General features: G+C 43.9%; 1 protein-coding gene across 1 annotated transcript in view; it reads left to right on the top strand.

The window, feature by feature from the left end:
• The window catches only part of MMP2 (matrix metallopeptidase 2), a 317663-nt gene that overhangs the window by 116778 nt on the left and 173863 nt on the right, over positions 1-27022 (top strand). Inside the window, exon 7 of the mRNA XM_082270399.1 lies at positions 14184-14357. Coding sequence (XP_082126525.1) covers positions 14184-14357 — 174 coding nt within the window. The remainder of the gene's footprint in view (positions 1-14183; positions 14358-27022) is intronic.

Raw genomic sequence — 27022 nt, 5'->3', positions numbered from 1 at the left:
GGAAAGGGGTGATTCCGACCAAGAATCCAACTGTTTCCTGATTGCATCAACTACAGGGGGGGAGTTAAGGGTGTAAATGGATGAAGGAAGTCTACCTATTTTTATGCCCAAATATTTGATATGAGATCTGGCGATGGAGAATATAGAGCGGACCGACCATGGGGGGAGATTTAGAGTGGGAAAGGGGTAGGATCTCACTTTCAGTGAAATTTATTCTGAGACCTGAGCATTCTCTGAAATTGTTGAAAATATTGTGTATAAGGGGGATGTCTGAGGAGGGCTCTGAAGTGAAGATGAGGATGTCATCTGCAAAGAGGGCCGTGCGTATTTCCTGGACACCTACGGGTATGCCATGTAACCAGGGATGGGCAGAGAGGTAGCGGGAAAGGGGTTCAATTGCCAAATTGAAGAGTAATGGGGATAGAGGGCAACCTTGCCTGGTACCCTTGTAGAGGGGGAAGGACTCCGAAATCTGTCCACAGGCGACAATGTTGGCACGAGGAGCTGAGTACATTGCAGAAATTAGATGCAGAAAAGAGCCATGAAAACCAAACCTCTCAAGGAACATTTGGAGCCAGGAGAAGTCCACATTGTCAAAGGCCTTTTCTGCATCTAATGTTAGGATAGCCATGTAATTTTGGGGGTCGATATGGGCCGCATTCAAAACTGTCAGGACCTTGCGGATGTTTGAAGTGGCTGAACATCCTTTGGTGAAGCCTGATTGTGTAGGTAAGATTAGCGAGGGCATAATATCCACTAGTCTGTTAGCTATTATTTTGGAGAGAATTTTAGTGTCAAGGTTTAACAGGGAAATTGGACGATAGGGATTGGGTTCTGAAGGGTCTTTCCCTGGTTTCAGGATGAGTTTAATATGGGCCTGGAATCCTGTCGGTAGATAGGGGCCTCCGTTCATGATATGGGAAAATACTTTGGTTAGAGTGGGAGATATAGAGTCTATAGCCAGTTTATAGAAGTCGGAGGTGAAGCCATCCGGACCCGGGGCCTTCCCTGGTGTTAAAGAGGCTATGGTTTTTTGAACTTCATCTAAGGTAATGGGGGCATTGAGATTTGAGAGATCAGAGGGGTCTAATGTGGGGATATGGACTTTATCCAGGAAGGCCTTGGCAACATCAGATTTGATAGGGTCAGGACCATCGAGGGATGCAAATAGTCTTTGATCACTGATGTAATCTCTTTAGGGGCCACTGTAGAGTCCCGGTGGGTTTTTAAATAGAAGCAATATGCGTTGAAGAGCGAGGTCCTTTGCATAGCCCACAAGAAGGCAGCAAATGCCATTTACCAGGAGGCTAGTAAAACTCTTTGTGAAGCTCAGGCACGCTTAGCCCAGGATAATTCACTTCCCCACCGTCAAGCTTGGAAAGTGGCCCTCGTTGTCTTTTAAAAAGGAGGACCAAGTGGAGGCCAGAAGTGTTTGTAGGTTTTTATTGTCTGCTAAGTAGGATGGGAAACGCCAGACGGGGGTGGAAGGGGTCATATTACAGTCCTGAAGAGAGAGAGATTGGGGCATGGTCGGAGATCGCTATTTGTTCAATAGAGGGGTCTGAGGTGGATTTTAAAAACCGATCATTGCATAAAAAGTAGTCTATGCGGGATAGACTGTCGTGGGGGGGAGAAACAGGTGTATTCCCTGCCCAAGGGGTGAGACAGTCTCCAGACATCAGTGAGATGCAGGGTGGACACAAAGTCTGATAGGTGTGAGAAAGTAATGTGGGGTTGGAAACCAGATAGAACAGCTCTAGCTCTATCTTCCGAGGGGTGCATTACCGTGTTGAAATCTCCGCCCAGCAGAAGAGGGAGATGGACATATGAAGCCAGTTTGGAGGATAGGTCCGTGAAATAGGTTTTGGGGGGTGTATTAGGGGCGTACACGTTTGCAATAGCAAGTGTAGATGATTGGATTTTAAGTTTAAGGATGATTAGGCGGCCCTGAGTCCTCTGCAAGAACCTCGCAGGGTAAATTTTTGTTGATGAGGCAACGACATGGCAAATGAGGTTTAATGTGGAGAAGTGTAAGGTTTTGCACTTGGGGACTAAAAACATAAAAGCACAATACACTTTAGGGGGGGAACCTTTGGGGGAATCAAAATGGAGAAGGATCTGGGAGTCCTGGTAGAGGATAGACTAAGCAATAGCATGCAATGTCAAGTGGCAGCTGCCAAAGCCAGCAGAATATTAGCATGCATAAAGAAAGGGATGTATTCCAGAGATAAAACTATAATCCTACCACTTTATAAAACTCTGGTCCGACCACATCTGGAGTATTCTGTCCAGTTCTGGTCGCTGGTCTTCAGGAGGGATGTGTTGGAGCTGGAGAAGGTCCAGAGAAGGGCAACTAAACTAATTAGGGGATTGGAGGACCTTAATTATGAAGAGCGTTTGCAATCGCTTGATCTATTCTCCCTGGAGAAGAGACGCCTGAGAGCGGACATGATAGCAATTTATAAATATCTCAATGGTGATCTCAGCATAGAAAAAAAGCTATTCAGTCGGAAAGGACTGCATGAGGACTAGAGGGCATACAATGCGTCTGGAGGAGAAGCGTTTTAACCTCAGGCAAAGAGGGGGGTTCTTTACTGTTAGAGCTACAAGATTGTGGAATTCTCTACCACAAGAGGTGGTTTCTGCGGGAAGTATGGTGGCTTTCAAAAGACTCTTAGACGTACATCTCAAGAATCAGAACATTCAGGGGTATGCAAGATTATTACGGCCACACACACCTACACAGGTTGAACTGGATGGACTATTGTCTTTATTCAACCTCACCTACTATGTAACTATGTAACTCCTGCCTTGTGTTTTACCGAGGCTGAGCCAAAGATCTGGCCCACCCATAGTTTGCGCATACAGAAAAAATCTGAGGCCGCTAAGTGGGACTCTTGGAGTAGCGCAATGTCTGCTTTTAGTCTTTTTAAATGTCTAAGGACGGCCATCCTTTTATGTGGGGAACGCAACCCTTTGACGTTCCATGAAATTAGTTTCATATTACGGGGGGGGGCTGAAGGGTTGGTGTAAGTGATGCGGGTGTTATATGTGATAGGAGAGATAACACTAGGGGTCAACCTATGTGATAGGTATAGTAGTGTCAGTAGTAATCGTGGAGGGGCCATCCCCAAGACGGTATAGATGGTGAATTGAAGAGAAAGCCTTCCCTAACCCTTCCATGGATAGGGCCACGTCAGAAAAAGGATGGGGTCCGCGAGATGTACATTGCCGCCAGGACCAGAAGCAGGATGAGGCACGCGGTGCAACTCCTGTGAGGGTGTGAGGGAACGTAGACAATAACGAAAATAAACATTAGTAGGAGAGCAATCCAAATATTAAAGAGGATACAGAGAGGATGAGTGCTCACATAATAACGGTTAAGAACAGTAACAGTGCATGTAAATAGAGGCTATGTCATCTGACTAACCAGAAGAGAGCCCCTCTGTGGGGGCAGGTAGTGATGCTCCCGCCGGAGAGCAGCTTTTTACTAAGGAGCGAGGGCCAACCATAATATCATACATGATCACTTGTATGATCTATGGGCATAGCGGGGCCTTTTGGGGGAGTCTTTCCTGGGACTACGAAGGTCTTTACCTCCCGGGGAGCGGGAGGAAGAAGGAGAGGCTTGGGTCTACATTGGGATTTGCATAGAAGCCTGTAGATAGATAGCTGCTTCATCCGGGTGGGAAAATGATTTAGCTTCGCCTGTAGAAGTTGTAAAGCGAAGAATGGCTGGATAGGCCAGCGTGAATTTGACCCCTTTTTGAAAGAGTGCGGTACAAATCTGTTGAAACGCTTTCCGTTGCCTTGCGACCTCCTGGGAATAGTCCACGAACAGTAAGATCTTGTAACCATCCAGTTGTAGAGATTTAGCGTTCCTAAAAGATCTGAACACAGCCACCCTGTCCGCATAATTAAGGAATCTGGCGATCACCGGGCGCGGGGAGTGCCTGTCATTTGAAGGGGGACCCAAGTGGTGTGCCCTTTCTACTATACAGGTAACCCCAAGGCCTGAGGGATTTTTGAGGAACAATAATCATCTAAGGCAGCGTTGGTAATAGATTCTGGGACTCCAATGAAACTGAGATTTTCCAGGTCCTCTAATTTCTCCATAATGTAGTGCTGGGCTTGGGAGCAGCGCTGATCTGTCCACTGCAGATGTGATGGTGGGGGCCGCCACAGCCTGGACTATGCGGGAATATTGCTCGTCCTCCGGGGACAGGCCTGAGGGAAGGAGAGGCATCATTCCTGTCTCCCCCGGGCCTACTGCAGGGGGAGGTGCCGTGTCAGCCATGTTGACAGGCTGGGATGCCGGAGTGTTAGAGGCCGAACGGGGATCTCCGGGCGGCGGAGCGCCGTGAGTAACATACCGGTCCATGGCAGGATGTAGCCGGAGGGTGCTGGGAGCACAGAAGAGGTATTCAGCCGTCTGTAGGGGTGTGTTGAGCGGATTTTGTAGGCCGATGAGTCCGGAGCCGCCGCAAACACGTCTACCTCATCAGGCGTCGGAACCGGAAGTCGATTTCTGTTTTTTTAATTTTAGCACCTAGCTGAATGAGAGTGCCCCGGAGCATGCATTTGTGGGCTTCCCATACTATAAAGGGGAAGAGTCAGAGATTGAGTTAGTGACAAAGTACTCCTTTGTAGAGTTTGCAATGGTGTTAGCATGCTGGGGGTGTTGAATTAAGCTTTCGTTCAGACTCCACTTGCCAGAGGAGTGCGATGAGTCTCCTAACAGCATAGAGATCTAAATATTGAGGCGCGATCTGAACAGTCCGAGTACCAATGTTGCTAGAGACTACTAATGGAAAGTGGTTTGGTGGACAAAAAAGAAATCCAGTCTCGAATAGGAGAGATAGATAGATCTTACATCAGTGTGCATAATCCTCAAAACTTCAACCAATCTGTCAGCGGTCAAAGTCTTCTTCAATCGCCGTAGTGCGGCCTTAGAAAGGTGCAAGGCTCCTGAGGAAACATCTAACATTAGGTCAAGCTCTACAGGGAAATCTTCCCCCACACTATATGTTCCCTCTTGGAATTCAGCTAGCTGCTCTAGTGATTGTTCAAGAAAGCCTATCTGGCTTGTATTGGGCATGTATACATTTGCCAACGTAACCAGATGACCGAATATGGAGCCTTTCACAAACCGGAATCTACCCTGCTCATTTAGTAAGATGGCAGAAAGGGTTTCGATATCAACATGCTAACACCCCTGGACTTAAGAGTCAGGTGAACAGCTGTGGTAAGCAAATGGGTATCTGGAATTTCCAAGTTATGGGAGTTTTAATTATTTAAAATGCGTCTCTTGAAGAAACACCACATGGGCACGATTCCTCAATTTTTCCCTACCTCACCAAGAATCTCATACACCACCACCACAACAGGAAGGACTTTCTGCCTAAGGGATACCTGACACTGTGCATTCCAGGTGTAATATCGGACTACTAAGCTGATTAGAAAAAGTGTGTCCAAATCAAATCCCATGCGATTCTCCAATGCTCCATATACCCACTCAGCATAAGACATGCAAGGTAAGAAAGGAATATTCAGAGCCCTCCCCACCTTTTTATAGACTTCTACATTCAAAGTGCACTGAAGCAAGAAGTGGTCCACTTCACCCTGACACTCCACTCTGAAAGTACTTCACGTTCCCCCTCACATAGAGCCTATCATGGAAAGCGAGCAGGGCCTGGTCCCTAAATTTCAAGGGAATCCACTCAATTTATCAAACATAAACCCTCCCTCATAATATGACCTGGGCGATCCCTTAAGGCCAATGGCGCATGAAAGACAGTACCCACAATCTAGGGAGGGACCTGATATCCTACGCTGTTGCATGCCACCATCTATGAATTTTCAGGCACAGGGCAACAAAGTCTAGGAGCGTACCTTGCCTGACCCTTAGGCTTTTCACTGGCCTGCTACTCTTCCAACAGCCTAGAAAAGGCCTAAACCAGATTTAGAAAATACCTACCCATCCAGGCGGTATCTCTGCTAGCATGTTACCAAAATTATGTTTCATAAACATCAGCGAGAAGAACACAACTGGGTTGACCATCCCTAGACCACCCTTTGTCTAGATAGACAAGTCACATTCCGCTTTACAAGATTCAGCCTGTTCCCCCATAACAATTGGAAGAAACAACTATTAATCCTGCTATAGAAGGACTCTGGCAAGATAAAAACAAATCTGACATACAGAAAGGTAGGAATGAGGTAGGTCTTAATCAGGTCCACCCTTTCCCTCAAGAAGAGCCGCCACCCCTTCCAGAATTTCACCTTGACATCAGCATCATTCAGGCTGGCTTCCCAATTTGACTTACCGTAATCATCAGGGCCAAACTCGATGCTTAATACTTTGACCTTCTGCTGAGGCCTTGGGAAGTGCAAAGCTCTCACCTCCCTCGCTCATCTAAAAAACGTCACTTTTATCACGGTTGACCTTGGAACCCGATGCCTCAGAATACTGCTCTATCACTGAGACCACCTCCTGCGCCTCCTCTGCATCATCGTTGCTATACTTTTTCTTGAAATCCCCTCTGGTTTCTTTCAATGCGGCCACCAGCAGACTCTGCTTTTCCACTTTGGCCTCAAAAGCCATTAACCCGGGCTGCATTTGTCTTCTTTTGGAACTGTGAAGCCGGTCACCTGCAATTTTTTTATTCTTGAAGTCAAACTTTACCTTTGCCAGTACTTCTTCATCCTTGGCAACTCTTGTAATCCTTGCACAAACCTTGTTTCTGTAGGTTGTCAGGCTTTTGCTTTTAGCTGGGCCCCTTCCCAGGTCCTCAAACATCCATACTCTGGCCATCTGGAGGATCCTCCCCTGGATCCAACCCAGGCTCCTGCATTCACACTGGGTGGAGAAATCAGTGAAGCTCCCGGGATCAGTAGGCCTCAATGGAGCTCAGGAGAGCAGCAGTAGTGCAGCCACACCCTTTGCAGCTGTAACAGCTTCAACTCTTCTGGGAAGGCTCTCCACAACATATAAAAAATAATTCTCTCTCTCTGTGGGGGCAATGAAGATTGGAGCAATGGTGTCATCCTTTGAAAAGCTGCCAAGCTGTATTCAAGAGGTACACAGACAAGAGTCCTTCGATTTCCCTTGGAGATAAAGGCCTTGGTTGTGATATACCCTAAGCGCTGTAGAACCTTGAGGTCTGAATTTCTGATAAGCAGGTCATCTTTTAGTGGTGGTGGATACTTCAACTGGTGGTTTTTTTTTTCACGGATATAGTCTATGTGCCATTTACATGGTTGGAGACATACAAGTTTATATTTTGTTGGAATGTCACGGGGGTTCACGTTAATCAAGTATACTGTACTTTTCTGTTTTTTAATGTCACAATATTATTACACTTATATATATTTTTTGGCACAAATGATTTTGTTCTTAGTTAATGTCAGTATTAACCTTAAATTTCACATTTAGCACAACTTATTGTTTTATATTGATTGTTGGTGTAAATCTCCCTTTTGAGTTGCTGCTCTGCATTGTATATTTTCGCGCAGTTTACTTCCCTATAACACTGGTATGGGAGGACCAGTACTCTGGCCATCCAGGGAATCCTCCCCTGGGTCCACCCCAGGCTCCTGCATTCACACTGGGTAGAGAAATCAGTGAAGCTCCCTGGATCAGTAGGCCTCACTGGAGCTCAGAAGAGATACAGTAGTGCAGTCACACCCTTTGCAGCTGTAACAGCTTCAACTCTTCTAGGAAGGCTGTCCACAATATATACAAAATAATGCTCTTTCTCTTTGGGGGCAAAGGGGTCTTTCTCTGTGTGGGTAAAACAGTCTCTCTCTCTCTCTGTCTGTTGGTTCAAAGCAGCCTCTCTCTCTTTGGGGCAAAGTGGTATCTCACTCTGTCTCTGTGTGGGGGCAAAGCAGTCTCTCTCTCTCTGCGGGTGCAAACACAAAGCAATCTCTTTCTCTGTGGGGGCACACACAAAGCACTCCTTCTCTCTCTGCACTTTGGGGGGGCAAAGCTGGCTCTGTGTGTGGGGGGCAATGTGGAACAGTCTTCGTGGCCTGTGTCAGGACAGTCTTTCTTGAGGAAGGGCAGTCTTTTGGTTTTTGTGGGGACAGTCACTCAGTCAATGTGCCCATATGTAATATGAAATGTAATGGAATATGTTTTTTACCTTAAATCACATTGCTAATTGCATATTGTACTTGTTTGTAATAATATTTGCTTTTAAAACTGTAATTTTGTAATTTTTGGAAATACCAGTAAAAACTTGGTTGTGCCAGTACATTCTGGGTGTCGTGTCAGTGAATTTCAATCTGGCAGGCTGGAAATACTGATTGGTGTGTACAATACCTTGAAGCCTTCCATGGGTCAAATGAGGAGTTTGATTGCACCATTTTTTGGCATAAGACCGTATTAATTGCCATTACTTTTTTGCATCTTTGGGTAGACAACTGCACAATAATTCTATGCCTCAAGGTAAATAGGTTTTTATAGCTGTGAATTTTCTAAATTCACTCATAAAGTTTCCTTCACATCCTGTGGGCTTATTGCATGGGGAACTGTGTTAGCAGCAATAAAGTATTTTACTTGGAATTGATAAAGGAGAAAACATAGTTAAATAGTTACATATAGTTACATAGTTAGTCAGTTTGAAAAGTCCATCTGGTTCAACCAATAAAAAAAAAAAAAACAGTAAAGAAAACCCAACCATACAATCCCATATACACAACCCTATACCCGCAGTTGATCCAGAGGAAGGCGAAAAAACCACAGCAGGAGAAAAAAAAATTCCTTCCTGATCCCCCGAGAGGCAATCTTATATTCCCTGGATCAACTTTACCTATAAATATTAGTACCCATTTATATTATGTACACCCAGGAAAGAATCCATGCCTTTTTTAACTACCTCAATACTGGGCACTTAAACCCCCTTCCTTCCCAGACCAATTTTCAGCTTTTAGCGCTGTTGCATTTTGAATGACAATTGCGCGGTCATGCAACACCGCCAGGTTTTTTCTTTTTTGGTGCACAAATAAAAAACACCGAAAAGTTTGAAAAAAAAAAAAAGTTTTTTTGTTTTGGTTATAAAATTTTGTAAATAGATAAGTTTTTTCCTGCACTGATGAGCACTGATGACGCGGCACTGACAGGCACTGATGAGGAGACACTGATGGGGTGGCACTGATCGGGTGGCACTGATAGGTAGCACTGATATGCAGCACTGATGGGCACTGATACGTGGCACTGATAGATAGCACTGATATGCAGCATTGGTGGGCACTGATAGGCAGCGCTGATGGGCACTGATAGGCAGCACTGATGGGCACTGATGGGCACTGATGGGTGGCACTGATGGGCGGCACTGATGGGCACTGATGGGTGGCACTGATCGGCACTGATGGGGGGCACTGATGGGCACTGATAGGCAGCACTGGTGGGCAATAATGGGCACTGGTGGGCGGCACTGATAGATGGCAATAACGGGCACTGGTGGGCAGCACTGATAGATGGCATTGGTGGGCAGCACTGATAGGGGGGGCACCACTGGCAGGCTCTCTGAGCCCTGTTTGCCATCCCTGGTGGTCATGGTGGGCATCCCTGGTGGTCATGGGTGGGCATTCCTGGTGGCTCTAGTGGCATCCCCTCCCCCCAGGGCTGCACTGGTAATCAATCATCTGATTACCAGCACAGACCCCCCCTGTGATCAGTGAGTAATTAGAAATACTCACTGATCACCCCGGCTGCAGAATCGATCCTCTGATCTTCTCCTCACTGACAGGATCTGTCAGGAGGAGAAGAGATGGAAGCCGTTACAACGGCTGTATTGACATTACATGACGGCTGTGATTGGTCACAGCCGTCATGTGATCAGGAGGGCCAATCACAGGGCCCTCCTGCCGAGTCTTGTTGCTCTGTGTCCTAGGGAAACAGGCACATCGAGATCGCGCCGCTGCGCGTGCCCGCGGCGGCGCGATCTCTCTCCTTCTGAAGGACATTCCGGAACGTCCATTCAGAAGGACGAGACTCCCACCCGGCCGTATATGTACTATGGCCTGGGTGGGAGGTGGTTAAAGCAATTTAGTGAGCTAGCCAGAGCCACCTCTGAAGGGAGTCTATTCCACATTTTCACAGCTCTTACAGTAAAGAAACCTTTCCGTATTTGGAGACGAAATCTGTTTTCCTCTAGACGTAAAGAGTGACCCCTTGTCCTCTGTGTTGACCTTAAAGTGAACAACTCAACAACTCAAGTTCACTATATGGACCCCTTATGTATTTATACATGTTGATCATATTCCCCCTTAATCTCCTCTTCTCAAGAGATAATAAATTCAGTTCCTCTAATCTCTCCCCATAGCTGAGCTCCTCCATGCCTCTTGCCCTTCTCTGCACCTTCTCCAGTTCCCCAATATCCTTTTTAAGAACTGGTGCCCAAAACTGAACTGCATGTTCCAGATGAAGTCTTACTAATGATTTGTACAGGGGCAAAATTATATCTTCCTCTCTGGAGTCCATGCCTCTGGTAATACAAGAAAGGACTTTGCTTACTTTGGAAACCGCAGCTTGGCATTGCATGCTATTAAGCTTAGGATCTACCAGAACACCCAGATTCTTCTCCACTATGGATTCCCCCAGTTCTACTCCCCCTAGTATGTATGATTCAAGCATATTCTTAGCCCTTAAGTGCATAACTATACTTTTATCAACATTAAACCTCATTTGCCACATAGTTGCCCAATGAAACAGTGCATTGAGGTCAGCTTGTAAGTTGGAGACATCCTGTAAGGAAGTTATTTCACTGCAAAGCTTGGTGTCATATGCAAAGATGGAAATGGTACTTTTAATCCCAGACCCTATATCATTTCTAAAGATATTAAAAAGTAAGGGTCCCAACACTGAACTGTGGGGTACACCACTGATAACCTTAGACCAGGGGTCCTCAAACTTTTTAAACAGGGGGCCAGTTCACGGTCCCTAAGACACTGTTGGGGGCCAGACTATAGTTTGAAAAAAAATATGAACGAATTCCAATGCGCATATTTTATTTGTAATGCACAAAAAAACAGGAAAAACAATATATATATATATATATATATATATATATATATATATATATATATATATATATATAAAACAATAAATATTGTATGACCACAGCGTGCCCCCTTTCAATGCAGAGTGACCACAGTGTGCCCCCTTTCAATGCAGAGTGACCACAGCGTGCCCCCATCAATAAAGAGTGACCCCAGCGTGCCCCCTTTCAATGCAGAGTGACCCCAGCGTGCCCCCTTTCAATGCAGAGTGACCATAGTGTGCCCCCATCAATGCAGAGTGACCCCAGCGTGCCCCCTTTCAATGCAGAGTGACCACAGCGTGCCCCCATCAATGCAGAGTGACCACAGCGTGCCCCCTTTCAATGCAGAGTGACCACAGCGTGCCCCCATCAATGCAGAGTGACCACAGCGTGCCCCCTTTCAATGCAGAGTGACCACAGCGTGCCCCCTTTCAATGCAGCGTGACCACAGCATGCCCTCTTTCAATGCAGAGTGACCACAGCGTGCCCCCTTTCAATGATGTGTGACCACAGCATGCCCCCTTTCAATGCAGAGTGACAACAGCGTGCCCTCTTTCAATGCAGAGTGCCCCCATCAATGCAGAGTGACCACAGCGTGCCCCCTTTCAATGCAGAGTGACCACAGCGCGCCCCCTTTCAATGCAGAGTGACCACAGCATGCCCCCATCAAAGTAGAGTGACCACAGCGCCCCCCCTTTCAATGCAGAGTGACCACAGCGTGCCCCCTTTCAATGCAGAGTGACCACAGTGTGCCCCCTTTCAATGCAGAGTGACCACAGCGTGCCCCCTTTTAATGTCTCAGACCTGCTTCCTGATTGGCCAGGAGGAGGATCTGTGTGACAATAGCGAATTTTCATTCGGTATTGTCACAAAAATGGGTGGGCTAGGGCACAGTGCTCTGTGCCCCCGGGTCCACCCTTTTCTGAAGCCTATTAGAGCTTCAGTGAGTGACAGGCAGTCAGCACTATGCCGATCCTGGCCGGCGGGCCGGGTTCAGGACCCTGGCGGGCCATAGTTTGAGGACCCCTGCCTTAGACCATTTAGAGCAGATGCGTAACTAGAACCTTCAGCATGCACCTTTACTGGTTGACCCTCTAGTGTGCCTGCTGGGCATACTAGATCCGGAACCATTTACTCCTGGTACGTATATAATGGTGCAAAGACTATTTTATTTGGCAAGGAAACTAATTGCCAGTTTTTGGATGGGCCCTACGGTCCCTACTTTGGCACAGTGGGTGACATGAGTCAATGCCATCCTATTACGGGAACAGTTGGCGTACCGCCATCGAAATGCAGTCAAGAAGTTTCATAAGATTTGGCAGGATTGGTTGGATTGTGCAGGGTTAGCTCCTGCACAAATGGTTATGCACCGTATTCTGCAGGTATAGACCCTTTGGTAGGCAATCCTGGTGTTCTGGAATCTCTCTCACCTGACCTTCCTATCCCCCCTCTCCTTTTTTCCCCCTTTCCCCCTTCTTTCTCTTCTCTACCCCTGCTATCCCTAATTCCCTTCCTCTTTTTTCTTTCCTCCCTTCTTGTTTTTCTGTTCTCCTGGGACTGGTTTCATCCATACCTTTGCAATGGTCCAGAACCGTCCCTGGATTCCTTCTATCTCCTTTATCTTGAAATGGATATAATGAATAAACAGGTATGGTGTTCCCGGAGAAAGTCACTCTTTTTATTATTTTCTCCTCCTGGGGCTTATTTTGTGGTGAGGATTGCACTGTTGGTATGGAGCGGTTCTCTTATGCATATATACCGAACCCTGCTTATATTGGTACGTTGCAGCACTTGATTATGTTTATCTCGGCTAAAAGGTGTTTGGATACTTGCATTACCTTACTGCCAGTGTAGTTATTGATATCCTTATATTACTCTGAAATTCTTCTTTTGCTCTGAAGTGTGACCCCTGTGATGGGTGCACCATCCTCCTTATCTTTGTATGTACCTGTTGTTTTCTTAATAAAACTTTTGTTGGATATAAAAAAAAAAACTAGAACCTTCAGGGCCCCGGTTCAAGAAACCATGAAGGGCCCCCTGGACCTCTGGTCGGGACCTTTCCCTTCAAGCCTGGGGCTCTTTCAACTGATCCTGGGGCCCTTTACTCTCATTGCGGGGCCCTTTATTATGGTCCCGCAGCGGGACCCTTTCACAAGTTCAGCATTCTGTTCCACCACTGTGGGGAGGCCCTTGCTTCCATCTTGGAGCTTCCCTACAGTGGTGGAATGCCAGGGCTGGTCGCAAGTGTGACCTTTGCCTTCCCGGAAGTTCAGCCACTGGTGTCAGTAGTTTTTTTTTTTGTACTTTAATTGTATTATTTTTATAATTTTATTTTATTTTTTACAATGTCATTGACTATGACTGTCCATGCAGAAAAGGAAGGAGCTGGTAAATTACATATTTACCAACCCCTTTCTTGTTCTCTATTGTGACACATCCCCTGCAGCAGCTGGCAGGAGAGGGAAGGGAGCACAGTGGGGGTGGGGGGTTCAGAACAGTGGGGGGGGGGGGACCACCAAGGGAGCACACACGTTACCTTACACGTTAGTGTGTGGGGAACTGTTTCAAATGCTTTTGCAAAATCCAAGTATACTACGTCCACAGCCACCCCTCTGTCCAAGGTTTTACTTACCTCCTCATAAAAAGAAATCAGGCTTGTTTGACAACTTCTGTCTTTCATGAATCCATGCGGTCTGTTGCTTAAAATATTTTTTTTTTCCAGTAATAACTCATCTATGTGGTCTTTTATTAAACTCCCCAGTATCTTCCCGACTATAGAAGTTTAAACTAACAGGTCTATAGTTACTTGGCAAAGACTTTGTTCCCTTTCCTACTATCTTTTGCAATCTGTCATTCAGTTTGAATTTTTGCGTCCTTGATTTCCTTTTTACACATTCTGTTATTTTCTATGCAACAATTAAACAATGATAGTGTTCCTTCATTTTTATATTTTTTAAAAGCTCTTTTCTTATTATTTATAGGTTTTTTAACTTTGGCCGTGAGCCACATAGCTTTTATTTTTAGCCTTTTAAACTCATTTCCCATGTAAAAAACATTTTACATTATTTTTTGGTATTTTTTACTTTAGGTTGATGTGCAATTGCTTTAAAAGAAATTCATCTTCTTTTATTTCAGCACTCTCCACAGTGGGTGGAAATTCAGATGGCTCTCCTTGTGTCTTCCCTTTCACTTTTCTTGGCAATAATTATAACTCGTGCACCAGCACTGGAAGAAGCGATGGCAAACTATGGTGTGCAACAACCAGCAACTATGATAATGACCGCAAATGGGGTTTCTGCCCTGATCAAGGTAATAAAAACATACAGAAATAACAAAATAATTCATTTTTTTTTTCAACCAGACTAAATATGTCATACTGTGCCTGCTGTACCATGCACTTGTATAAAAACATTTCATGTTCTCTTGGTATTGCTTCCTTTGTGTGAAATACTCTATGTTCCTGCCAGTCCATCTGCTTTCCAATCAAAAGCTGACCACACTAGGCATGAGAGCACAGCGTGGGCAGTTTTCTAGCTGTGCTGAGAACTCAATCTGCTCTCCTGCAGTGTTCAGACTTGTCCTGACACGCACCTGATACAGCAATTCACTAGGAAGACCAGTGTACTGCTTCTCCTCCCCTAGCTCTCTGAGCTCCCTATGCAGCTGAGAACAGAGTATGTGATTTTCTTTTTATATAGCTATACACAAATGTTTTGCCTTTCATTTCTATTTTAAACGGAATGGGTTGTTTTACAAGGTTGAGGTTCACATATACTTTACCTGTTTGACGGTTTAACTTTAACAAGTCTAGTTGAATGTGACTAAATACTACTTGCTATGCCAAAAGCTGGATAAATGAGAACCTTTACAGTGTTAATAAACACAGCTCATCCTTCTCACACTAATCAACAGAAACATATGAAAATGCTGCTGCATAATCTGTTAAAGCTTGCTGAGTGTCACCTGAAAAAGAAATGGATGCTGCCAATTTTTTTTTTTTTATTCACTTACCTTGTTATAGAAGAAAATGTACTCACCTTCCTTCACCTTCCTCCCTCTGCGGCCGCAGTCTGTGCCGTCACTTCCGGCTTGCGATGGCTCCTGGGAGCTGAACGTCATCGCTCCCAGGAGTCAATGCGCCTGCACCGGCCCCGCTCGTCAGTTCCGGTACAGGCGCGGCATTCCCTGCTATACAGCTTCTGGGCATGCCCAGAAGCTGTGCAGGTATGCCGCGCCTGCACCAGAAGTGACGAGCAGGGCCGGTGCAGGGCATTCTGGGACTCCGATGTCACAGAAGAGGACGCAGAAGAGGATGCGCTGGCTTCAGCTGCCCACATCTGAGATGGCAGCGCTGGAGAAGAAATTTTCAAGGTAAGTATTTCTTCTAAAAAGGTAAGTGCGACCCGGGACAGTTCAGAGGCTATCCATTGTTGAATGTACTAGCCCTGACTGTCCCGGGGGTATTTTTATCTATATTTCACCCCCGAGGCCGGAACTCCGCTTTAACCTGACATACAACATCTGCAAATCAAAATGGTTTGCATACTATGCTCCACAACTGCTAAAAATCACCTGTGTTTAGACAACATTAGGCTAGTCGCTAATATTATTAATGATGCCAATCTTAGTAAATCCCCTACATGCCTTGTGAGTCTTGATATTCATAAGGCTTTTGATAGCGTCAGCTGGCCTTATCTAGAACACCTTCTTCCTAAGTATGGACTAGGAGAAGGGTTCATTCATGGATTTAAAGCTCTATATCAGTCCCCTCAAACAAGAGTTCGCCTTCCCGGGTGTAACTCTGAATTTTTCCCTTTACATAGAGGTACGAGACAGGGTTGCCCACTTTCCCCCCTCCTGTTCGCTCTAGCAATTGAACCCTTGGCTACAGCCATTAGAAAAAATGGCTTTATTACTGGGCATTATAAGTGGGGAACGAATACAAATTAAGTATGTATGCCGATGATGTTTTATTATTTTTATCCAAACCTCACATTTCACTCCCTCACTTGCTGATCGAACTGGAGAGATTTCGATCCATGTCGGGCTTAGGGGTAAACCTTTCCAAATGCTCTATTATGCCGATTAATCTGCCTAATTGGATGCAAACCTCCATCAGAGAGAGTTTCTCTTTCCACTGGTGTTTGAGATCTTTTCGCTACTTAGGGGTCCAGATTACTCCCCATTATGAATCACTATTTATATCCAACTTCCCTCCAGTATTTAAAAAATTAAGTTTGTTATTGAAGACGTGGTCTTCGTACCACATCTCGTTTCTGGGCAGAGTTACAGCCATAAATATGATTATCTTACCTAAGGTCTTGTTCTTCTTTAGGGCCCTCCCCGTTAATGTCCCTAAATCTCATATCAGCTCTTTTCAGTGGGAGATTTCTAAATTCATATGGAACGGTAAGAGATCCAGATATAACAGTCATATACTTTATGCCCCCCAATCCCAGGGTGGCCTGGGCATTCCAGATTTATGGTCCTATTATCTCTGCCAAACTCATTCAAATGGCTCAATGGAATGCAGACCCCGAGAGCATTCCCTGGCTTTCGTTCGAACAGGCCACAGTTTTTCCGAACTTTCTCTCGGCGGGTCTCTGGAATGGTGCACAGCCGTCTAGTTATAACGCATTTGCGAACAAAATAGTTGTTCATTTATACAGGTTGTGGCAAAAATTTAAAACCCCCCTGGGTCTGTTGTCGCGAGTCTCTCCGCTAACATCCTTTTTGGGACACTTTGACTCCGGTTTGCTCCCTCTAAGCAGAGAGGACTTATCCCCTTGGATAACCAGAGGCCTGGTGAACCTCAAAAAGCTCTCCATAGGCAATATTTTTTGTACATTTGAACAACTGGTAGATTTATACGGTCTTCCCAGATCTGAAAGGGACCACTATACCCTTGTGAGGGCATTTTTTCAATCACAGGACCTCCTCACACTAAACCCTCCATTTACCATTTTCGAAAACATTTGCTCCGCCTCTCCTAGGGATCATGGGCTTATATCTAGCCTTTTCTCTCATATTGTTACTAGTACCCTCCCAGATAAACATAAGTATATGACTAGATGGGAACAAGACCTTGGCTGTAGTTTCTCCATTCCAGAGTGGCAACACATGATTTCAAACATGCGTAAATGTTCACGTTCTAGTGCATGCAGGGAGACACCCCTAAAAGTAGTTACAAGATGGTATTTGACTCCCTCCTTGATTCACTCCTTCTACGATTCAGTCTCTCCCCTCTGTTTCAGGGGCTGTCCAGAAGAAGGTAATTTACTACATATTTTTTGGAGCTGCAAATATTTGCGACCCATATGGGATCAGGCACAGAGACTGGTGACCAGATTGGCTGGGACAGAGGTTTCTCTCTCCCCTAAGACATGCTTGCTTTTTGTAAAAGTCCCTGGTGTCCCGAAGTCTACATCCAATCTGATTCATACTTTGATGTGTTCCATTCAGTGGATGATAGCTTGTAATTGGAAATCAGATACTCTATTATGGTCTCAGGTGCTCTCCAGGACGGAATGCATCAAACTGACAGAAAAAATCTTTCATTCCCTTCATAGCTCCATGACGACATTCCATGCTAAATGGGACTCTTGGGACAATTGTGTTGGACCAGTTAGTACTTCTTAATCTATAAGTTATGTCTAACTTGACAGTTCTGACCCCTCATGTGTATTTGACTACTTGATATTCTGCTATACTATGACCAACGTTTGTTGCACACTTGCTATGTTTTCAGAGTATTTTTCTATGCAATATATTTTTATATATAGATGCGATGTTACATTGTTGACCTGTGTAAAAGTTAATTTTTTTTTGTACTGACTTTCTAATAAAATCTTTTGTAAACAAAAAAAAAATCACCTGTGTTTGACACAAATATAGAACAATGTATTTACTTTTTCTTTATGTGATCCATAAAGAGGATCCATTACAGGAATTTTGAGCTGATGTGCCAACATATTGGTTTAGCAAAAATGAAGAGTACCTAAATTAGTATAAAGTAAAAGTACATTTTGTGCATTAAGAAGTATTCACATCTAGATCAGTGCTATTACTGTAAATTCAGCTATATTACTGTAGCTGATATATCAAACAAAGCCACATGGTTATGTGACCATACAAATTCACATGGCTCTAGGAGAAAACTAAGAAAAACTTAAGGATGTCGTAAATGTTAGTGTTTGTAAAGGCAAAATTTTCATTATATAATTTGAATATAGCAGCTTGCACATGAAAAATAATAATACTCCTCATGGTGTAATATAAACAACTGGGTTTATTAAGGAAAACATAGAGACTTAGAGTCGGTTCACACTAGCGCGACTTGTCAGGCGACTTGTCTGGATATTATGGACACTTTTCAGTGGCATTCATCATTACTTGTTTTTATTCCATTGTTATATGTATATTCATTTCTATATGTATATTTGAGCATCCTATTTAGGTTACACTTTGAAACAAATTCAGCGCCACTCCATATATTTTGTTAAAAGGGAGTAGGTATAATTTAATTCAACCAACTCACCCACCGCTAAAAAACTTAAAATATCACAATCAATATAATAATCATAAACAGCTGCTGCTATATATGCAATACATATAACCAAAGGTGCAAATTTGCTCAATAACGTATACAGAACACATTCACACTAGCAGCGCTTAAATGTAAACCATATATAGGAAAATATAGGTATATATATATGTAAAAAGTCCACAGTGAAATGCAGGTGTTGTCCTCTACGGCATATAGTTCTCAAGCTGTTTGGAAGATCCGTGTAAGGTGAAGTGTAAACTTTCCATCACCGTGCTTTCACAAACTATAATGCACCTCCACCGCACCACTGTGAAGACCCAGTAAAAATGGACACTCACCAGAAGTAAACTTATAATGCTCTTTGGTTAAACCTCTTAGTTGTTTGTATCTCCAATAGAAGCTCTAAACCGCTGCACACCAGATCGAAGTCCTCCGTTGTCCACAACAGCATGTGATTATGCTTACACCAAATAGGGAACATTTTCCCGGTATTATCATGCAAGTAAAAGACAAGAGTGGGGACTCATAGCGTAACTTGTATATTGTATATCTCCCAAACAGCTTGAGAACTATATGCCGTAGAGGACAACACCTGCATTTCACTGTGGACTTTTTACATATATATATATATATATATATATATATACTTATATTTTCCTATATATGGTTTTTTTTTTAAGCGCTGCTAGTGTGAATGTGTTCTGTATTCGTTATTGAGCAAACTTTCTGCATATATTTTGATTATCACATAAAATATTAAAATCATATAATCAAGTGCTGCTACTTTAAATATTAACCATCAAAACAAGTAAAAAAAAACAAAAATTAGATATGACTTTTAAATGTAAGTCCACAGTAGCGCAAAACTTATCACCAAACTAAATCAGTGATAAAAAAAAAATTTTTATTAATTATTAGTGCAAAGTCCAATAAAGTCCTCTAAGTGCCGATTCACATTAGTGCGATGTGGGAGCCCTGCGAATTCACTGCGGGTTCCCGCATCGCACCCGACTCACAGGCAGTTCACACTGCCATATGCAAACTTCTGGGAATGTCAATACAAAGTTATTGTGCAAAAGTAAATTTATCAGCGCAAACTATTACTTAATAAATAAATAAATCAATATAAAGTGCATAAAGAAGCAGCTATACCAACTCAGCTTACCATTGCAAAGTAAAAAAAAATTCAAAAAAAAAAACAAAAATGGGACGCTAGACTTCCTCAGTAGGGGGTCCCATTGACCGATTGACCAATTGACTGATGACGCAACGCGTATAGGGGCGGAGACTTCACAAACAACCAGGAAGCCGGCAACCAGCTCGGATTTTCAGAGAGACAAGCGTTCTATTCATTGTTTATAGTCCCATTCCATATGAGTTTTTTTAATCTACTTAATTCCCAATAAATATACTTTAAACAGGGAGCATTAGATCTTGTGCTTCTTTTTTTTTCCTCTATGCCAAATACGGAACCCTTGAAGGGAACGCTGTTTAAGTCAATAGTACATCTGAGCTACTAAGCTACAGTGACCTGAGTTTGAAAAGGAAAGAGTTCTTAACCCCTGCTTATTTGATCTAGTGGTGACACACAGGTCTAAGTTTCAGGTGAGAGGTTTTGTGGTGGTGGTGGAATCACAGACACCCTTCTCAAGCACCTGTTAAGCACCTCTTTCAAAGCATAATTTGCACATGTTTTATGGACTGTTTATTAATTCTATTTATTTTTAATTTATATTTGCATTGATTGTGATTGTGATTGTCACACTGTCACTTTAGTATTGCATCATAAGCACCTAATTTTTTAGGATTGCACAAATTTTTGCACTTTAGACACATCCCGTCACTGTAGTGCACTTTGGCTGGTTGTAATCTACTGGCATATGATATAACTACTTAGCGCTGTACGGTATTGTTTTGGAGTACAAAGTTAATGACACCCCCAGATTAGTTTGCATATCGCAGTGTGAACTGTCAGTTTGGACCGGAATCGGACATCGCAATCTGTATGGCTGAATTTGCATCGCACAGACACTGCATGTGATTTGCACAGCAGTGCAGTGCGAATCGCATGCAATGTCTGACATTGCATATGTGTGAATCGGCACTAAAAGTGATTCCATGCAGACATATGGACCCCAGGGATGTCCTATTGAAAACATGCCACCAAGACTTCCACCACCGCTGTGTGTCACATCTGACCCACTCCCCTTTAGTCAGCAACTCACAAAGTGTGGGCAAATACGCTTAAAGAGGTGTTCTAGCCTCCCCCTCCAAAAATGTAGCTGCTGACTTTTTAAATTAGGACACTTATCTGTCCTGGAATCCAGCGATGCCGGCACAGCAGCCAATGTTTCCACCGGCTGTCGGATGCTGCCGCTGCCATTGCCGGTAAGGGAACCCCGCTGTGAAGCCTTGCGGCATCACGGCCGGGTCCCTACTGCACATGCGTGAATTGTGCTGTGCTTGGTTACTGGCCTGGAAGCAGAGGAAGGAGAAGTGAAGAGGAAGGGGCTAAACTTTTATCTAAATTCCTCGGGAGGGGAAGTGCTCCCTAATCCAAACTCTTGTTTGGTCTGCCCAACATACATTTTACGGCATGGATATTTATTAACATATAAAGTATAACACATTTGGTCGCACAGGTAATAAAATCTTTGATTGCATTTTTATGTTGGTTGTTGGGATTAAAGTAATTATAAAGGAAAGACTAATAAAAAAAAAAAAAAACATGTTATACTTACCTGCTCTGTGCAGTGGTTTTGCACAGAGCAGCCCCAGCCCTCTTCTTTTTGGGTCCCCCACCGGACGTTCTGGCTCCTTCCTGCAATAGCTAGCTTCTTGCTTGTGATCTGTGTCCCACCTCCAGCCCCACCCCCGCTCAGTGGCTGTGATGGACAGCAGGAGTAGTCAATGGTCCCAATGCTGTGTGAGCAATTGAGGAGGGAATACTTGGAAGTGCACATAGCTGGATTGAAAGGGCTCAGGTAAGTACAAGTGGGGCTAAGGAAGGGGGGGGGGTGCAACCAGAATTTTTTTACCTTAATGTATAGAATGCTTTAAGGTAAAAAACCTTGAGCCTTTAGAACCACTTAAATTATGTCTTTACTTCTGAATTGTAGGGACAATCTCTAATTCTTTTGGAGGGCAACCCAAGAGCTAAAATGTGGTCATATTTGAGCAACATTAACACATAGTCAGCTGCTTATATCAGTCTTGCCGGTTTGTAATGTACTGTAATTTGCTCAATACCTAGCTACAGGTAGACAGAAATTTGATCTATAGAACAAAAGCCTTAAATTTAATATAGTTCTACAGGTATATCATACTGATATGGCATATTACACTGATCAGAAAGTTCCTAAATAGATCATTTGAAGATTTAAAATAAAGCCATACATGTAAAAGAAGAGTGTTAAAACACATCTTTCCTGCCACGGGTAGCGGGCACTGCTGAAAGCAGCTCTGATCTTGAGAAATCTTCTGCTGAAGTCCCCATTAAAATGAACACTTTCATAAACATCACTCTCACTGGGTTCATTCTTTGACATTTGCCTAATATAGGATACGGTATAGAGTTGTAAGTCAAGAGTAGGGATAAGGTTTGGATGTGCAGTGAATTTTACATATTCGCTGTTCACATAAAAAACAGACATTCTTTAATGTTAAATCATTTTAGCACCAAAAGCATATTTTCCACAGTTCATGGTATACACCAGGTATGCCAGTTCACTGTATAAAGGAAAACTGGTAAATGAGTAGTTGGCTGAATTATTTGAGCACACAATCTGTCCCTTGCTGCAGGAGGATGTGCAGCAATTCATTTTATCAGACATTGAGGAAGAGAGTGTGTGTAGTATAGAGTGAGGTTACAACAGACAGTAAGAATCAAACTCCAGTGATGTAACTGTAGCTATAGTTTACTGCCAAGCAAGGAGGAGGGTGGGAGGTAGGGATGAGCTAAATTGCCCAGGGTTTAGTTCAAGCAGGGTTTAGGCAATTTCAAAGAAGTTGGGATGCCAAACCCGAACCCCATTGAAATCAATGGGAGCTAAAATCTATAAAATAAAAAAAGCAAGGAGTGTCAAAAATAGCTTGGGGGCAATACCATGGGGAACATGTACCAATGCAAAAAAAATAAATAAATAAAGTTGCATTTGGCCAGGAGCAGTGATTTTGTTTAAAGCTTGAAGTAAACATGTCCAATTCTGTCAAATAAAATCCCTGGGGGGGTGGAGGGTCCAAAGCCTGCCTGTGAAGGGGGCATCTTTGTGATGTACAGAAAGGGCACCAGCAGCAGCACTGACTGACAAAAAGAAAAAAATGTGTTTAAAATTTCTGGCAATGACATTCCATTGCCGATAGCTTCATTTTTTGTTTTTTTAAGAAATATCACACAGACCCCTCCAAGGGTCTGCTATATATTTTGGGGTACCTTTGGAGGGGTGCTGTGTGCTGTTTAAAATAAAGATGCTGGCAATAAAATGACATTTTCTGTCAATTTAAGGAATATTTTTTTCTTTGTAAATGTGACTTTTGCTGTAGCACATCCTACAGTAAGAAAGAAAAATAAAATTGTGTAGAGACCCCCTCTAAATAGATACCAGACATATTGAATCTGATATGAATTTTAAGGAGGCATCTCATGCAAAAAAAAGGGTCCCCGGGAAATCCATACCAGACTGGCCTAGGACTGGCTTCCCCTTCTGAAACAACCAGGTACATGCCACGGCAAAGCACCTTGCCCCCATGCTAATGAGGACCAAGGCAGTACAGCCCTGACCAAGGTCTGTGGATGAGGGGCTTATTGGAATCTGGAAGCCACCTTTAATAATAGGAGGGCCCCCAGATACCCCCCTCCCCACGTGGATGAGTAGGGGACACATAATACCCCCACTCATTCACAAAAAAAAGGTATCCTGGAGATAAAGACATCCAAATGTTTGACAACTCGTTTAAACAAATAAAAATACCAAAAAAGTCCCTTGCTGTAACTTAACTCCATAATCAATTATGATGCCACTGTCTGCTTCCTCGTCGAAAAAATAAAAGCAAATGAGCAAACACGACCAATACTGATGATACAACTAGCCAAATGACAGCTGCCCTTAGCTATATAAAGAAATGGGCGGTAATAATGGTGACATCATTAACCAAATATGGCCATTCAATGTAATCCTTCCAATCTGGAGGTTGGATTCTCATTCCATGTAAATTATTGGATCGGGGGACCTCGGTGGTTGCTATAGACATAGCGAGTGCAAATGCCCACTGCTTCCTCAACATCGATTGACAACTGGAAGTTGTCTCATTCATCAACACCAAGCACCCTAAACGTTTGGCATTTGAATAAATGTCTGAACAGCCAGCGTTTGAGCCAAACTTAAGTTTGGACCAAACACTGAGTTCATCCCTAATGTTTTCCTGAGTGCTGTAGTGTTATCCTTAGTGTTGTATATTTTAAAGCATTTTGTGTGCATTAAAGGACAATGACAATATGTGTGCCCTATATACCACAAGTAACTATGCCAGTGAGAGAACAACCAATCACAATGTAAAATATCTTATGGAGTAACTTAAAATATAACTGTATATAAAGGCAAAACTTTATTATTTATTTAGATTTTCATACGTTTTTTTTTTAGATTTTCATACATTATCCTGGACACCATTGTCACAGAGGGAGAAAGCAAATGGAAATCCTAATTTTAGAATTATTATGAGGGCAAGAGGTGATGGGTATCATCTAATGATGACAACTGAAGAGGGAATTCTTTTTTTGATTACAAACTTTTTATTGAAAAAAGGATAACTTACAAGTTGCAATTGAAGCAACAGTAGTAAAATATACAGATGTATATTGATATAAAGCAAGGATTCCCAAACGATGGCCCTCCAGTTTGGGAACTACAATTCCCATCATGCCTAGTCATGTCTGTGCTCAGGGCCGGTGCTTCCACTAGGCAAACTAGGCAGCCGCCTAGGGCGCATTGCCACCTAGGGGCGCAGCCACGAGTCAGCACTCACGCTCCATCATGAATGATCCTTGTGAGCTGAGGAAAGGGGCGGCAGTGGGGGAGGAAGAAGGGACAGAGGAAGATGCCAGGTGTCTAGGCAGTGACAGAACTACCAGGCCCTGGCTTTCCACCAATGTTGGGAGAGCCCCAAGGGGCAGAAAAGGAGCCCACCAGAGTGCTAGCTGCATAATGATCCTCTTCGTCTGGAGCTGAGCGGCCTAATCCCTGGGCGGGAAGTGACTCTCTAATCTGAGCTGGTGGGCAGCTGTTCATTTCCCTGGGTCGGTATTAAGCAGGGAGTGGAGGAGAGCTGAACCTGAGCCGGAGCTTGGCACTGGAGTTCGGCACCTTTAGGCTCGGTTCACACTATTGCGATGTGGGAAGGCTGCGAATTCGCAGCCTGTTCCCGCATCGCACACGCACCCCCGGCAGTTCACACTGCCATATGCGATCCGCTGGGGGTGTCAATGTAATCTTAACGACACCCCCAGTTTGATCCCATATCGCAGTGCGATCGTGCAGTTCGCACAGGATCGGATCGCACAAGTGTGAACCGCTGTGCGATCCGATCCTGATGCGGCAGCAAAAATGCCTCCTGTGCGGTGTGAATTTAGCCATACAAACTGTATGGCTAAACTCGCACCGCACAGCTGATCGTATGTAATGTCGGAGCAGTGCGCTCCGACATGACATGCGAACCCGGCACATGCAGTAGTGTGAACCGGGGCTTACTGGAGCATAAGCGACGAGGCAACGGAATGGTCTGAGGATGTTGGTGATGAAGGAGGTGCGGAGCTCTCTGACTGCTGCTTCTCCCTCCACCAGGAGCCGGTTGGAGCTGTAATGAGCACTGTGGTCCAGGAGAGGAGCGTCCTGGGAGAAGGAATAAGCAGGATCATGGTGAAGGAGGGCAGAGTGCAGGCCACTCTCTTCATACTGCCCAATAAGTGTCCCCAGAACAGGGAATCAGGGTCCCTGGGTGTGACATGGAGTATCCCTGGTGTGAAAGAGAATTGCGGTCACCAGGTATGCCATGGGGAATCTGAGTCACCAGGTGTGACATGGGGGAGAGAGGTCACAAGTGTAACAGGGATTTGGGGTCACCAGGTGTACCATGAGGAATTGGAAACCCTGGGTGTGCCATGGGGGATTGAGGTCCCCAGGTGTGACATGGAAAACATCAGGGTCTCCGGGTATGACATGGAGGAACATCAGGGACCCCTGATGTGACATAGAGGAACATTGGGATCACTGGGTTTGACAGCATTACATGGAGGAACCATCAGATCAGGATCACTGGATATGACATAGAGCAGTTTTTAACCCCTTCCCTTTTTATTTATTTTTTTTTTGGGGGGGGGGGGGGGGCGCAAGTAGCTGATCTTGCCTAGGGCGTAAAACAGTCTAGCACCGGCCCTGTCTGTGCGGTCAGTTTAATGCCTCACGGGACGTATAGTTCTGCCTCAGCTGCAGGGCTGTAGTTTGGAGTTCCCTGATATAAAGAGTATTCAAAAAGATTGTGTATATTAGCATACAGTACATATAGTGATATACTTATCTTGTATGTTAGTTTCACTTCACAAACCTGATGGTATACATGGCACTAAAGAGAAGAATAAAAGGTAAAAAAAAAAAAAATACATTTGGGACAATAAAGAAACATCATCTATTTGTACTCTATGCATTTGTTGTTGTTTTGTAAATAAACCAAGGTTTCCATTCAATATCAAAGACTCTCTTGGTGTTATTTATTGAATGGTAGATATATTCCATTATTTTGATCGCTTCTATTCTTGCCAATATTTGTTGGAAAGGTACAACTGTATCTTTCCAATGGAACGCGCTTGTCCAGTGCGAGCGACACATATGAGGTAAATCAGTTGTGTAAGGGGGGGGGGGATTTATATCTGAGATATTTTGGAATAGTAAACAATTCAGGTAAGTTAGTTCAATGTCTTAACCTGCAAGTTTATTAATTAGAGCAAAAACTTCTTTCCACATAGGGGACAGCTGATCACAGTTCCAAAAAAATGTGTAGAAAAGTCCCAGGGAGGGAACACCCTCTGTAGCAATTAGGAGAGACCTCAGGATACATTACATTTATGTGAGAGGGTGTATAGTACCATCTGGTAAATAGTTTTACTGCTGTTTCCCCTTGCTACTAGAGATTCAGTACATTTACTTAGGTTTATCGATTTATAAAGAGATACTCTAGTTGGGTATATTTCGGATTCCCATTTAAGCATTTATCATAATTTATCTGCAGGAGCGGGAGTATTGATGTCACTGTAAACAGTTGATATAAGACCCTTACCTCTTGGGTTATTAAAGCATGTGTGTTCTAAAACAGTCAATGAAGGGCCTAAGGGTTTAAGGTAATCAGTGTCGAAGAAGGATTTTTGTAAAGTAAGTCT

The sequence above is a fragment of the Pelophylax lessonae genome, assembly GCF_965119305.1.
Source record: "Pelophylax lessonae genome assembly, chromosome: 10".
NCBI classification, from domain to species: Eukaryota; Metazoa; Chordata; class Amphibia; order Anura; family Ranidae; genus Pelophylax; species Pelophylax lessonae.
This window is presented reverse-complemented; position numbering and strand designations above follow the sequence as displayed.